This window comes from Synchiropus splendidus, chromosome 5 (genome assembly GCF_027744825.2).
Source record: "Synchiropus splendidus isolate RoL2022-P1 chromosome 5, RoL_Sspl_1.0, whole genome shotgun sequence".
NCBI lineage: Eukaryota > Metazoa > Chordata > Actinopteri > Syngnathiformes > Callionymidae > Synchiropus > Synchiropus splendidus.
The window spans coordinates 32,408,862-32,421,842 of record NC_071338.1 but is presented as its reverse complement, the minus strand read 5'-3'; the positions used below and the strand labels follow the sequence as shown (position 1 = coordinate 32,421,842).

The window sequence follows — 12,981 nt, the reverse complement described above, 5'->3', positions numbered from 1 at the left end:
CCCAGTTATAATGAACTAATCCTTGTGGGGACAGGCCAAAGAAGGAGGCTTGTCAAGACTTGGTCCTCACAAAAGGCAAAACACGCCCACACACACAGACATACAGTACACACACACACACACACACACACACACACAAGATTGTGAGTGTATTTGTGTTGTAAACTCCAAATATGAAGCAGAATCCTCTGGACAAGAAAACATGTTATTTTAGTCGAAAATAATGCAAAAATCCAAAACAGCCCATATTTATACTCATAATCCAGATTATTCAAGTGTGACGCAGTTGCATCTGAATGTCCTCAGCAATGACAAGTGATATCACATGACATCCTCACCACAAAACACACTCATGCTGTCAGCAGCCATCACTCTCACTTAAATATTTCATTCAGCTATTAAACCTAATTTTCACCAAAATATCAGCCTGTCATACTTAATATGAGTCATCTTAAAAGACAACAAATGCCACATGATTTTGTGTTACTAATCTTTTTTTTGTAATGAGCTTGTTTAGAATCATTATTTGCAATTAATATGTTCTGCTAATAACTACGAGTCAGGCTTTAAGAGCAGCACCAGCTGCTTTCTGCTCCTTTTCATTTCCATCCAAATTCTATTTTTGTTTTTCTTGACCTATGTGTATATTAAATATGTTCAATATATTTCGTTACAATGAGATCAGACACCATGATGACCTCTGTCAACAGCAGCAGTGGAGGATGGATGACAAAAAAAAACAAAACTTCATCACATTTAGCTCAGTGACCCAATTGAATGTTGTGTTGCCAGCTTGTGCTTTAACCGGTGTGATGTGACGAGAATCATAGTAATGAATGGGGTAATCTTTGTGAACCCGAACAAAACCAACCCCTGCAAAATTTCATCAAAGCATCTTCAGTTATGTCCCTCAAAAACAATCCATCACCATCAAAAACATAAACAATTTCTGTCATTACTTAAACACATTTGTAATGTGTTTTTTAGCTTATTATTTTGCCCAAAAAAATCTCATCATAAATCAAACATATTTTCAGTACCAAATATGGCTGTGAAAGAACCACGAATCAAAGAAACCTTGAAGTATAATGGAATCTGACTTTATACACAGCCAAATCACAGTTCGCCCCATCCTCCGCCGTTCACTTGTTCATCATCACAGATCAATTATTCGGAGCTGATTTTTAAATTCAATTACAGGACTTATTTTTCCAATTAATCTCGGCTTTAAAGTTCTCATTTTTAAAACAACAACAATATAACTGAAAATAATGCACTGTAGTAGACGTACAAGACAGTAGTAGATGAACGTGGAAAGATTTAGGAACATCAACGTCCACCATTGCGTGGTGATGAATATAATAAAGGAAATGAATCTTTCATGCATCCAATATTGGAACGTAAAAACAGATTGATCTATTTTATTCCACACTTGTTTGCTCCACACAGACTGAAACTATTCGGCCGGATAAATGCATGAGACGGGCTGCATGTGGCCCGCGGGCCGCACTTTGACCCAGCCTGGATCAAGCCTCAATCTATTTTCTGTCACCTCAGGTGTTGAACATGTAGATATTTTCCACTGTTGCGCAAACACAAAAACTAATCACTGCTTGCTTTTCATTTAAAGCATTTTACCCCGAATATGGATATGTATGCATTTTCTTTTACATGCAGTTTATTTATTTATGTATTTATTGTATGTGTTTTTATATATTTTGCGTGTTAATGAGTGTATGTTTAATTTTGGTATTAAAAAAAAAAAAAAAAAAGAAGCAAGAACGAAAGTGGAGGAAGAAGCGGACCCGGAAGTGCCTCGCGCTGATGCCACGTCAGAGCTCCCAACTTTCCCGAGAAGCGCCGGTGGATGTCCGTCAGCATGTTGAGCCACGGGCTGCTTCTTCTGCTCCTGCAGGTACTGGTGGTGTTGGCCACCGAGTTCACCTTCGAACTTCCTGACAATGACAGGCAGTGTTTCTACGAGGAGCTCGACAAGGATGTCAAGTTTGATCTCGACTACCAAGTGAGTCAAGACACTGCAGTCAGCGCCTCTACACCAGACTCCTCGTGTTGTGTTGTCTCTTACCTGCCATTCCATCGTCTGCTCCGGCGTGACGCGAGTTTGTCATTCAGTATAGTCGCCGTTATAGCATGAGTGACGGGATCTTCCGGTTTACAAAGTGAGATTGTCGGTCCAGATGTTTCATTCACTCATGTTGCATCGATCAGACTGTCACGAGCGCAGTTGGGTTTCCACGTCTGACGGAGAGTTTCCAGGTCTGACATGACCCCCTCCATGAGCGACCTGGAGCTCCAGACGGGTCATGTGATTCCTCCTGCAGCAGCAGCAGCAACAGCAGGAGAAAGTGTCGTGCTCCCCATGGCCTCCCCTCCCTCCCCTGAGGCGCAGGTCTCCACATCTCCTCCTGCTGCTGCTGCTGTTGACTCCTGACGGTCTCCTGTGCAGGTGATCACGGGCGGGAACTATGACGTGGACTGCTCGGTGGCTGACCCGCAGCACAACGTGCTCTACGACGAGAAGAAGAAGCAGTACGACAGCTTCTCGCACACCACCGCCATGAAGGGCGTCTACCAGATCTGCTTCAGCAACGAGTTCTCCACCTTCACGCACAAAACCGTCTACCTGGACTTCCGCTTCGGCGACGAGGCGCCGCTGCTGCCGGGCATGAGCCACGCCACCGCGCTAACTCAGGTACGAAGAAGACGTCAGCCTCCTCCGGGGCTCCAACACTGCATGCTTGCCATTTCTCTCCTCCTTTTCCTCCTGCAGGGAGCCAGTCCAGTTCCTCTGTCTTCTCCTGTTGTAGACTGTTTCTATGGTTACAGTCTTGATTTGGAGTCACTTCAGACTGGGCTATGATGTCGGCCCACTGGCGGCTGCTTCAGGTCCATGAACACGTATTCATGGTGCACCTCCACCTGCCCTCCTCATCCTCCGCTCCAGGGGTGGGCGACGGCAGGGGCCACGTCACATAGTGTGGGGGGGCCACGGTGCCAAAAGGGTCTCAAATGTAACTTAAATCCTGTGACTAGAGCGCTACAAAACATGGAGAACATAGGAAAAATGTAATTACACCATGATCTTATGTGCTGAAATTTGTCTAATATATTCTTTCATTTTACTTAAATATTTTCAATATAAATCATAGTGCAGGGTTTTTTTTTTATGACAAAAATTTTCTCCATTTTATGGGACCAGAAATGTTGTTAAATTAAATTATTTTGAGGCGTAATATTGTATGATATAGCAGCATGACTAGCTAAGCAGAAGGAAAACAGCTAAAAAAATGAGTGAATAATCATTTTTCAATTATTTTTTTCATTTATAAAATTTATTGTGCACGCAAATTTGTAGGCAAGGGGCCATCTTGTCTTGCCTCTTCTTGCCTCCGAACCATCTGTCCACCCGAACTTTGTCTGCAACCATCTCCTCAACCATCCATCCATCTGTCACCTCATCTGGCTCTACTCCAAGTCTCTCCCGAGTGACAGCACTCCTCACCCTATCTTATAACTATAGGTGAGAGGTGGGACCAAGATTGATCGGTAAATGGTCAGCTTTGCCTTGTGGCTCAGCTCTCTTCTCAGGATCTTCATGTCTAACTCTGACTCCTGAGTCTCTAAAAGAGCACTGCTGTCCTCCACCCTGCCTGCGCTCTCTTCTTCGCCTCCCTTCAGTGCAACATTGTTGGTTCATCTCGCAGGTTCTTCAAACTTTAGAAGAACGAAACAAGATGAATTGTCTTTAAATTATTATGCTGTAAACTTGTCAAATGTTTGAAACATTGTTGTCCCATGATAATACAGTGAGGCTGCAGGTCCGAGGCAGGTCCATCAGCTTGAGGAAACTGCAAATAACAGTAGGAAAAGAGTTGACCGAGCACCTTAAAAGTATGAAATATTGAAGAGCAGCTTGGCTGTCATGCTCTTCCTTAGACGCCAGAGGGCGTCCCAGGGCAGGGCTGTCCTCTTACTTGGGTCGTCTCAGAGTCACTGCACAAGCAGTCGCGTGTTTCCTTCATCCACTCGTCTCTTTTCATGATTTATTTCATTGTTGACATCCATCTAATCAGTAGGAAGTGTGTTCGCTCCTTTCCGTCGTGACATTGTTTGGTGTGTAGAGCTGAGATCCTCCCGAGGAGCGGCCAGCGAGGGTCAGACTGCCACTCATTTCTGTCTTTGTTGTGTCAGCTGGAGTCCACGTGCGTCTCCATTCACGAGATCCTCAAGGTGGTGTCGGAGACCCAGGTGCGGTACAGGCTGCGGGAGGCGCAGGACCGCTCGCGGGCCGAGCACCTCCACGAGCGCGTCAACTTCTGGTCGCTCGGTGAAACCGTGCTGCTGTTTGTCATCGGCCTCGGCCAAGTCATGATGCTCAAGAGCTTCTTCTCGGACAAGAAGGGCTCGGTGGCCGCCATGACCTGAACTGCTCTGGGATTCACTGGACTTGATCTGTACTACAGAACGCCACTCAGCTTCATTACACTGATCCATTTCAATATTTCACGTGTTATTTATGCGAGCAGGATAAAGTCATCCATTCATCTGCAGCCATCATTTTTTGGGTGTCTTTTCTTGTCCGCTCCAATGGACCAATGTGTTCACGGGTTGAGTTTGCCCATAGTTACTGACTGCCCAACGTCTCTGTGAAGCCACTTTGGTGTAATGTTGTTTACTGGTGCGATAACCAGTAACTGTTACTGAGTCTTCAGATGGAATAATATTTAATAAAAATATCTATGAATACCTGTGTGTTCTATGATCATGAAGCAGAATTCAGTAGATTTGTTTGGGGTTTTTATTTTTCCCTTAGAGTGAATGAATGAATTAATGTACAGTAAAAAGTAAAAAAATATATTTTAAAAAGCATAATGACCTTGTGAGGGCCTCATAAGGGCTGCATGTGGCCCACAGTCGGCTCAGCTCTATCCCAACCCTATTGGATGGAGGAGGGTAACTCATTTGTTGGAATCGCTCTCGCACATCTAGAAGGTGCGTCGCCCTCCAGTCAGTGCTGAAAGAACTTTAAATGAACTTCTATTTTTGACTCTTAATTGTAGCATCGCTGTTCAAACACGTGTGTGGTGTTATTCATGTGTTTTCCCAGATCATTTGAAAGAGTAAAATGCTCGACACCAGTGTAGCATTGCATGTAGAGCAAGAATTTAAATATATACATAAGTCAGAATATTTGGAAATGCAAGACAGATTGAACAATTTAATACGCATATTATTATAATTATTATATTTTAAATCAGAATCAGCTTTATTGCCAAGGTCAGTGAGAATCCCAGCAACTACGAAAGTGCTTTGGAACAACGTGCAATAATAATAATAATAATTATTATTATTATTATTATAAAAAGAAGAAGTAATAAATTATGAATAAAACAACATAAACAATAATTATGGAAGTAATCAATAAATAAATAAAACAACCATAGTATAATATTGATATTAATTAATATATATTGATGTATTCTTTTAATAAACTTTATTATATAAAAGATCAACAGTGGCTTGTTTCCCCATTGCGGAAAGAATGAACCTAATCTACTCTCAGTACAACTTTTTTCACGTCCTCAGAAGCACGTTCGCCGCGCTCTCTGACTGGTCGCCGTTTGACCAATCAGAGCGCTTCCTCAGTGCTGACGTGTGCGGTCCGCGGCGCGCGACTCCCGGCCGGTGGACCTGCCTCGAGCGCCGCTCCTGTCATTCATGCCTGAACCATGTCGCTGCACCTGAAGACGTTTCTGCGGAGAAGCGCGGCTCCACTGTGCGCTCCGCGCCTCTCTCCTGCGGCTCCTGCGGCTCTGGCCTCCCAGCGGCGGCGAAACTGTGAGTCTTGTTTCACACCCGCGCGGGTTTTCCCTCCGAATACTGAGCAGGCGCAGCAGGTTCACCTCGGTTAAAAAAACAAAACAAAACTTCCTCCTCACCGATACTGACTGAAACACTGGCAATATCTAGGCGGCCGCGGAGGTGCGACTGTACATTCTGACAGCAACTCGTGTTCTTCCGGTAGCTCCACCACGTGACTGACGGAGTTACTGGCATGGAGTTGTAAAACTCAAGGTGAGGCCGCAGATATCGTTCGACCGTGTTTCACAATAACGAGCGGTTACTCACCGATCAAAGCCGCCGGCTCTCTGGCATCATCATGATGATGATGGAGGGAAGGACTTGTTGAGCTCCTCAGCCTCTCTCTCTCCACCTCTCTCTCTCCACCTCTCTCTCTCCACCTCTCTCTCTCCACCTCTCTGTCTCTCTCTCTCCACCTCTCTCTCTCCACCTCTCTCTCTCTCTACCTCTCTGTCTCTCTCTCTCTCCACCTCTCTCTCTGTCTCTCTCCACCTCTCTGTCTCTCTCTCTCCACCTCTCTGTCTCTCTCTCTCTCTCTCTCTCCACCTCTCTCTCTGTCTCTCTCCACCTCTCTGTCTCTCTCTCTCCACCTCTCTGTCTCTCTCTCTCTCTCTCCCTCTCTCTCTCTCCACCTCTCTCTCTCTCCCTCTCTCTCTCCACCTCTCTGTCTCTCTCTCTCTCTCCCTCTCCCTCTCTCTCTCTCTCCACCTCTCTCTCTCTATACCTCTCTCTCTCTACCTCTCTCTCTCTCTATACCTCTCTCTCTATATATACCCCTCTCTCCACCTCTCTCTCTCTCTATACCTCTCTCTCTACCTCTCTCTCTCCACCTCTCTCTGTCTCTGTCTCTCTCTCCCTCTCTCTTTCTCTCTTTGTCTCTCTCTACCTCTCTCTCTCCCTCTCTCCACCTCTCTCTCTCTCTCCCTCCCTCTCTCTCTGCCTCTCTCGCTCTCTCTCTCCCTCTCTCTCCACCTCTCTCTACCTTTCACTCTCTCCCTCTCTCTCCCTCTCTCTCTCCCTCTCTCTCTCTCTCTCTCCACCTCTCTCTACCTCTCCCTCTCTCTCTTTCTCTCTCTTTCCCTCTCTCTCTACCTCTCAGTCTCTCCCTCTCTCTCTCTCTCTCTCCACCTCTCTCTACTTCTCACTCTCTCTCTCTCTCTCTCTCTGTCTCTCTCTCTCTCCCTGTGCTCACCCCACCTGACTGCTCCAGGTCAGGTGACCAGCTTCGACGACCCCTGACCTGTTCTATGCCAAAGTTCCAGCTGAGTAAGTGACAAGGCGTGTTGTTCCAGATGCTACGCGGCGTATCAAGGTGGAGCAGCCGCTGGTGGAGATGGACGGAGACGAGATGACTCGCATCATCTGGGAGTTCATCAAAGAGAAGGTAGTGACGGGACACTGGGGGACTCGACTGGGTCTCACAGCCGCTGGTTGACCAAGCTGTTAGGTGGTGATGCGTTGTTTAGCAGCATCCAAGAACACTGGCTGGTGTTTTTCACTTCTGCACGGAACCCTCCAGCTCTCCATCTGAAACTGGAAGTTCAGTTGGGAATTACTGTGGGCCACTTCCTGTTAGAATCTGAATCAGAATATAATTTATTGCCATGGTCAGTGGAGAGCCCACCAACTAGGAAAGTGTTTTGGAATAAAGTGCTGACAATAAAAATACTACTACTACTACTAATAATAATAATAATAATAAATAAACAAATGAATTCAACAGTCAAGCACCAGGAAGAAGCACCACAAAAACTGTGGTTGCGCAAAGAAATGTAGATTTAAAGTGATATAAACCAGTGTTTTTCAAGCATTTTCTTACCACGCCAGCCTTGGTTCATTGAAAAAAAACTCCTGAGGTTCACCAGGGAACCTGGGCACTTGTGCTAAAAGTCCTGTAGAAAACCCCTGTTCATTGGTGAAACACTGTAGCTACTGACACTGCCTTGTTATTTTGCCCCCCGTGGTTTCCAGTGGTACTGCTCCGTTTGGTCCGCATCTGTAAGCTTTGTTTCAACGTGCAGAAATACGGAGGAAATGACAGAAGGCTCCAGATCTGTATGGACCATTGAACATAAACAGGACTTTTGAGACTTGATGAAACGGTGTCCTCATTTTCTGGGCCACTAGATGGCAGTCTCAGCTCTAGAATATTTGGATGTTTTTGACAAACACAACATTGAAGTTTTATTAATGTGAGCGTCAGGTTGAAAATATTTGCTGGAAAAGAAAAGAGGAATAAGCTTTTAGCTCAGATTTGGAGGCGGAATGAACCAATGACCTGGGGGTGAGGGGTGGGAAGACGGGTCAGGAACGTACCACATCCCATCAATAACAGGTCACATCAACCGTCAAATGTGAGTGTTGCCACCTAGTTTGCGAAAAATGTGGATAACTGAGATATTTAACCCAAAAACACAGATGGCGCCCGTGACGGCAAAGCCACAGGCCCACAAAGGCATAAGAATCTGGATCTCATTCAGCAGAATTACCAGGGAGAAAGTCCCTGTTCATGGAAACCAGCATGATGATCGGACCTTTAGGGCGTCCGGCTCAAAACAGGACGACAGATTTCTAATGATTTTCAGTTTAGACGCCCTGCTAGCTAAAAGCCTGGCCAGCGCCTCAGCATTAACTTAGTATTAGCATTAGCGTAGCATTGAGCACAGGATTTCATCAAAAATAAAGTTTGCATTAATGGTACTTCATGATCATCTTAAATTAGAATTTAGCGTTATGCTATGCTGCTTTCAACTGAGCATTTATACGAATGTATGTAACATGTGAGTCTGGAGGTCATTCACCTTCTGTCCTCTTCATTTTCCTGTGAAATCCTGGGAACTTCCTGTTGCATCCAGTCCTTTCCCCTTCAAACTAAAAGCCTGAACAGAGTCTGTTTGTCCGCAGCTGATCCTGCCCAACGTTAATGTGCAGCTCAAGTACTTCGACCTGGGTCTGCCTTACCGGGACCAGACTAACGACCAGGTGACCGTCGACTCGGCACTGGCCACGCTGAAGTACAACGTGGCCGTCAAATGCGCGACCATCACGCCTGACGAGGCCCGAGTGGAAGGTAAGAGCCGGGACGCCTGGTGGGGGACCAGGACTGGACCTCAGTGACGTGTTGGGCCTCTCCCTTGCAGAGTTCAAACTCAAGAAGATGTGGAAGAGTCCCAACGGAACCATCCGAAACATCCTGGGCGGAACCGTCTTCCGCGAGCCGATCCTGTGCCGGAACATCCCGCGCCTGGTGCCCGGCTGGACGCAGCCCATCACCATCGGCAGACACGCCTTCGGAGATCAGGTGAGAGGCGTTCCGCCGCGTCTGCGGGACGTTTCTCACTGCCCTCGTCCTGTTTCAGTACAGAGCCACGGACTTCGTGGTGGACCGGCCTGGCAAGTTCAAGATGGTCTTCTGTCCAGAAGATGGCAGCGGCCAGAAGGAGTGGGAGGTGTACAGCTTCCCTGGAGGCGGCTGCGGGATGGGAATGTACAACACCGACGAGGTGAGGGCGGAGACGTCGCTGCTGCTGCCGCCACCGCCGCCGCTCACATGTCTGTCCTGCAGTCCATCAGCGGCTTCGCTCACAGCTGCTTCCAGTACGCCATCCAGAAGAAGTGGCCGCTGTACATGAGCACCAAGAACACCATCCTCAAGGCCTACGACGGACGCTTCAAGGACATTTTCCAGGACGTCTTTGAGGCGTAAGGAGATCTTCCCCCCCCCCGCCGCCGCCGCTGCTGCTACGACTGAAACCCCCGAGCCTCACCGCCCTGCTCTCTCCCTCAGGAAGTACAAAGCCGAGTTTGACAAGCTGAAGATCTGGTACGAGCACCGGCTCATCGACGACATGGTGGCTCAGGTGCTCAAGTCGTCCGGGGGTTTCGTCTGGGCCTGCAAGAACTACGACGGAGACGTGCAGTCCGACATCCTGGCCCAGGGTGAGAGGCTGCGCTAGGATCACAGCACCTTAATGGGAGGTGGAGACCGTGTCCCAGCTCCCCGGGAGGGGAGGCGGGAGACCCCCTGACCTGGACTCCAGTCCACCACAGGACTCATGTAGACAGACTGTTGAGAGTCATCAATTGTCCTCTGTTTTGAGGACTGTGGGAGGAAACCAGAGTGCCTAGAGGGACCCCACACAAGGTCATGAGTGAATCAGAGGTCAGGGTGGGACCGAGGGTCAGGCGATGGGGCGGGATGGTGAGGCTTCATGAAACAGTGTCCTCATCTTCAGAGCTCAGTAGGTGGCGCTCTAGGGTTAAAAACGGTGGGAGGTGAAATGTTGAGAGCGGAGAGCGCCACCTAGTGGCTCTGAATACAGGTGAAGCTGGAGCTGCCAGGGGTGATAGGAGCTGAAGAAGTGAAGCTGAGGTCACCAGTTTGACCAGGCGGTGTGTGTGTGTGCAGGTTTTGGATCGCTGGGTCTCATGACGTCAGTGCTGGTGTGTCCTGACGGCAAAACCATCGAGGCCGAGGCTGCGCACGGAACCGTCACCAGACACTACCGAGAGCACCAGAGGGTGAGGCGACGGAGACGTTTCGTTGACTGACGGCAGAACAAGTGCCGTGTGTGTGTGAAGCCAATGGCGCCATCTTCTGTCCAAACGCTCATTCGTTTCTCAGCTGCGGTTGAAAATGACTTTCTTCTACTTGCGCGGCCGATGCCGGTACCAAATCTGTCCGCTGACCGAATGTGTCCTACCTGCCGATGGTGATGACGTCACATCCGCCACATGCGATATCTTTTGTTTTTGTTTTTTGATGAACCAGAGAAAATCGAAATGAAGGATTTCAGGGCGCTTTCTGCGCCCTCTTGTGGAGATAGTGTGCAACTACTGTGATGTTGAAGGCGACAGGGCTGAACTGGGCGGTGTGAAGCCCCGCCCCCTGCTCCACACCCCTGCGTGGCTCTGGCTTCTGCGGGAAACATATTTTTATTTGATATCGCACAAACATCACAATGGACTCCATAGTGGTTGTCTTAATCTATATTGATGCGTCAAAGTAGAAAGTGCAATTTGAAGTGAAAACAATGCTCCGTACGTGTCAGCCAGTCACGACGCGTCGACCGCGGCGAAGAACGGACAGCAACTTCGCAAACGATCCGATGACAAACATCGCATTTTGTGTAAGTAAATGTTAAGCATGCGGTAGAACGCGCTATGAAGTCATTTCGTTTGTCTGTAGCGCATTAAAACATTAAAAAAGATATTGCATCTGCCGGATGTGACGTCACAATCCCACGGCAGATATGACACATTCAGTAAGCGGACAGATTTGGTGACACCCACACCAAGCACCTGAGCGCTACCTTTGGTGCTTGGGCTCAGTGGGTCAACGGATCTACTTGCGTGACTTCGAGTCTAAGATCCTCGTGTGGTCGCAGGGCAAACCCACCAGCACCAACCCCATCGCCAGTATCTTCGCCTGGACCCGCGGCCTGGAGCACCGCGGGAAACTCGACGGGAATCCGGACCTGATCAGGTAGGCGGCTCCCAGCGTCGCGTGACGTGTCCGCGGGCGACTCACGTCGTGGCTCCGCCCAGGTTCTCGCAGACGCTGGAGCAGGTGTGCGTGGAGACGGTGGAGAGCGGCGTGATGACCAAAGACCTGGCGGGCTGCATCCACGGCTTGGCCGCGTGAGTCCTGACCGCCGACCTTTTGATCCACACCCGACGTTCATTTGACCTCTGACCCCGCAGCTGCAAGCTGGACCAGCACTACGTCAACACCACGGACTTCCTGGACGCCATCAAGTGCAACCTGGACAGAGCCGTGGGCAACTGAGCCCCGGGTTCTTCCCTCCTGCTCCTGAACCTCTGAAGGTCCGGCGGCTCCAACATGGCTGAGCTTTCTATTCAATCGAAGCTCCTGCTCAACACGAATGTACATATCAGCTTGTTTCTGCAAGAAATCCTTTAAACTGTTTTTCTTCAGACGCTGCACTGTCAATCAACACTTTATTTATAAGCGAAATAAAGCATTTGATTTAAAAATGCCTTCTAGTGATGGGTAAATGAGGCAGCAGGAAGCGTTTCGACACAGTGGCACACTGTGCTGATACTGTGTCACTGAACACTGACACCTGCTGGACATTAAAATGTCTGCAGGCAACCGACTTGACAGAACCGACACTGGTTTGATGATCTACAGTATACAATAATATTTGAGTCTTTGCATTCATATTATTCCATATTTTTAAATAATGTGAAAATATATCTTAATGTGAAAAACGTTTTTTATTAAAAAAAAAACCCAAACAATGTTTTTAAATTTTCTAATATAAAAATTATACCTTGAAATTAATTTCAATTTTAATGGAACAAAACAAGTCCGAAATCGGAGACAAACTGAGTAAAGACTGAAATAAGTACATCATTCTCCGATAGGAGATCAAACTGGTGTCAGGCGGCAGCTTCCCTTGGAGCTGCCCCCTAGATCCACAGAGACATTCACAAGGAACCGTGAGATTAGTTTGTTTCAGCGGTGGGCATCCTGTTGCCAGATGTGCTTCCTAATGCTTTTGAATTGTAGTTGGTTCTTGTCTCCAGATGGCGCCATGTCGTACCTGAAAGCACCAATAAACGCTTCGGTGAGGAGACTGTTTGGACCAGGAAACCTCTTGTCCTAGCAGCAAGTTGTGGAGTGAAACTATGGTCAGTTCTGCTGCGTGAGGAAGACGATCTGCCATGTTTCCTCAAGGTCCAAGCGTCCAACGTGGCTGGGATCCAGAGCTTCTCCAGGTGAAGGGTCAGGACAGACACACCAGGATGTTGGAGGGTGGACATCAGGGTCGGATGGTTCTCCAGGGGTGACCACAGAGAACTGGATCCGAACCAAACGGGTCAGAGTTTTCATGAAGCGGCTGTGTTGTGATCCACAACTGCAACTTCCGAGTCAAACAAGTCTAATCCCAGCTGACCCAGATAGGCACCGGAACCGAGTCGTCAGGTCCGCACAGGAATGAGACGCCTCTGCACCAGGTCTGGACCGGATCTGTCAGATATTGTCGGCGGCTACCTAGAATGAGATTTTGACCCGGATCCGTACAAAATCTGTGCCGTATATCAACTTCATTTTGCTACTTTGGACCAGAT

At 47.9% G+C, this 12,981-nt stretch overlaps 2 protein-coding genes across 3 annotated transcripts; both read left to right on the top strand.

The window, feature by feature from the left end:
• The first annotated feature begins 1,770 nt into the window (after positions 1-1,770).
• tmed3 (transmembrane p24 trafficking protein 3) lies at positions 1,771-4,763 on the top strand. Its single transcript, XM_053866824.1, has 3 exons — positions 1,771-2,023; positions 2,468-2,713; positions 4,213-4,763. The coding sequence occupies exons 1-3, from the start codon at positions 1,868-1,870 to the stop codon at positions 4,444-4,446; spliced, it is 636 nt and encodes a 211-aa protein (XP_053722799.1). The 5' UTR covers positions 1,771-1,867; the 3' UTR covers positions 4,447-4,763.
• Positions 4,764-5,700: 937 nt separating this feature from the next.
• LOC128759675 (isocitrate dehydrogenase [NADP], mitochondrial-like) lies at positions 5,701-12,457 on the top strand. 2 transcript variants are annotated; one of them, XR_008414615.1, is made up of 12 exons: positions 5,701-5,859; positions 7,176-7,267; positions 8,788-8,953; positions 9,024-9,184; positions 9,243-9,386; positions 9,449-9,585; positions 9,671-9,822; positions 10,292-10,404; positions 11,271-11,368; positions 11,431-11,523; positions 11,587-11,770; positions 12,436-12,457. XR_008414615.1 is itself a non-coding variant. In XM_053866822.1 (11 exons), exons 1-11 carry the CDS (start codon positions 5,751-5,753, stop codon positions 11,669-11,671), a joined length of 1,350 nt encoding a protein of 449 aa, XP_053722797.1. In that variant the 5' UTR covers positions 5,701-5,750; the 3' UTR covers positions 11,672-11,886. The 2 variants fall into 2 exon arrangements, 1 of the variants encoding a protein (XP_053722797.1); XM_053866822.1 differs by lacking the exon at positions 12,436-12,457 and having other exon boundaries at positions 11,587-11,886.
• Positions 12,458-12,981: the final 524 nt, after the last annotated feature.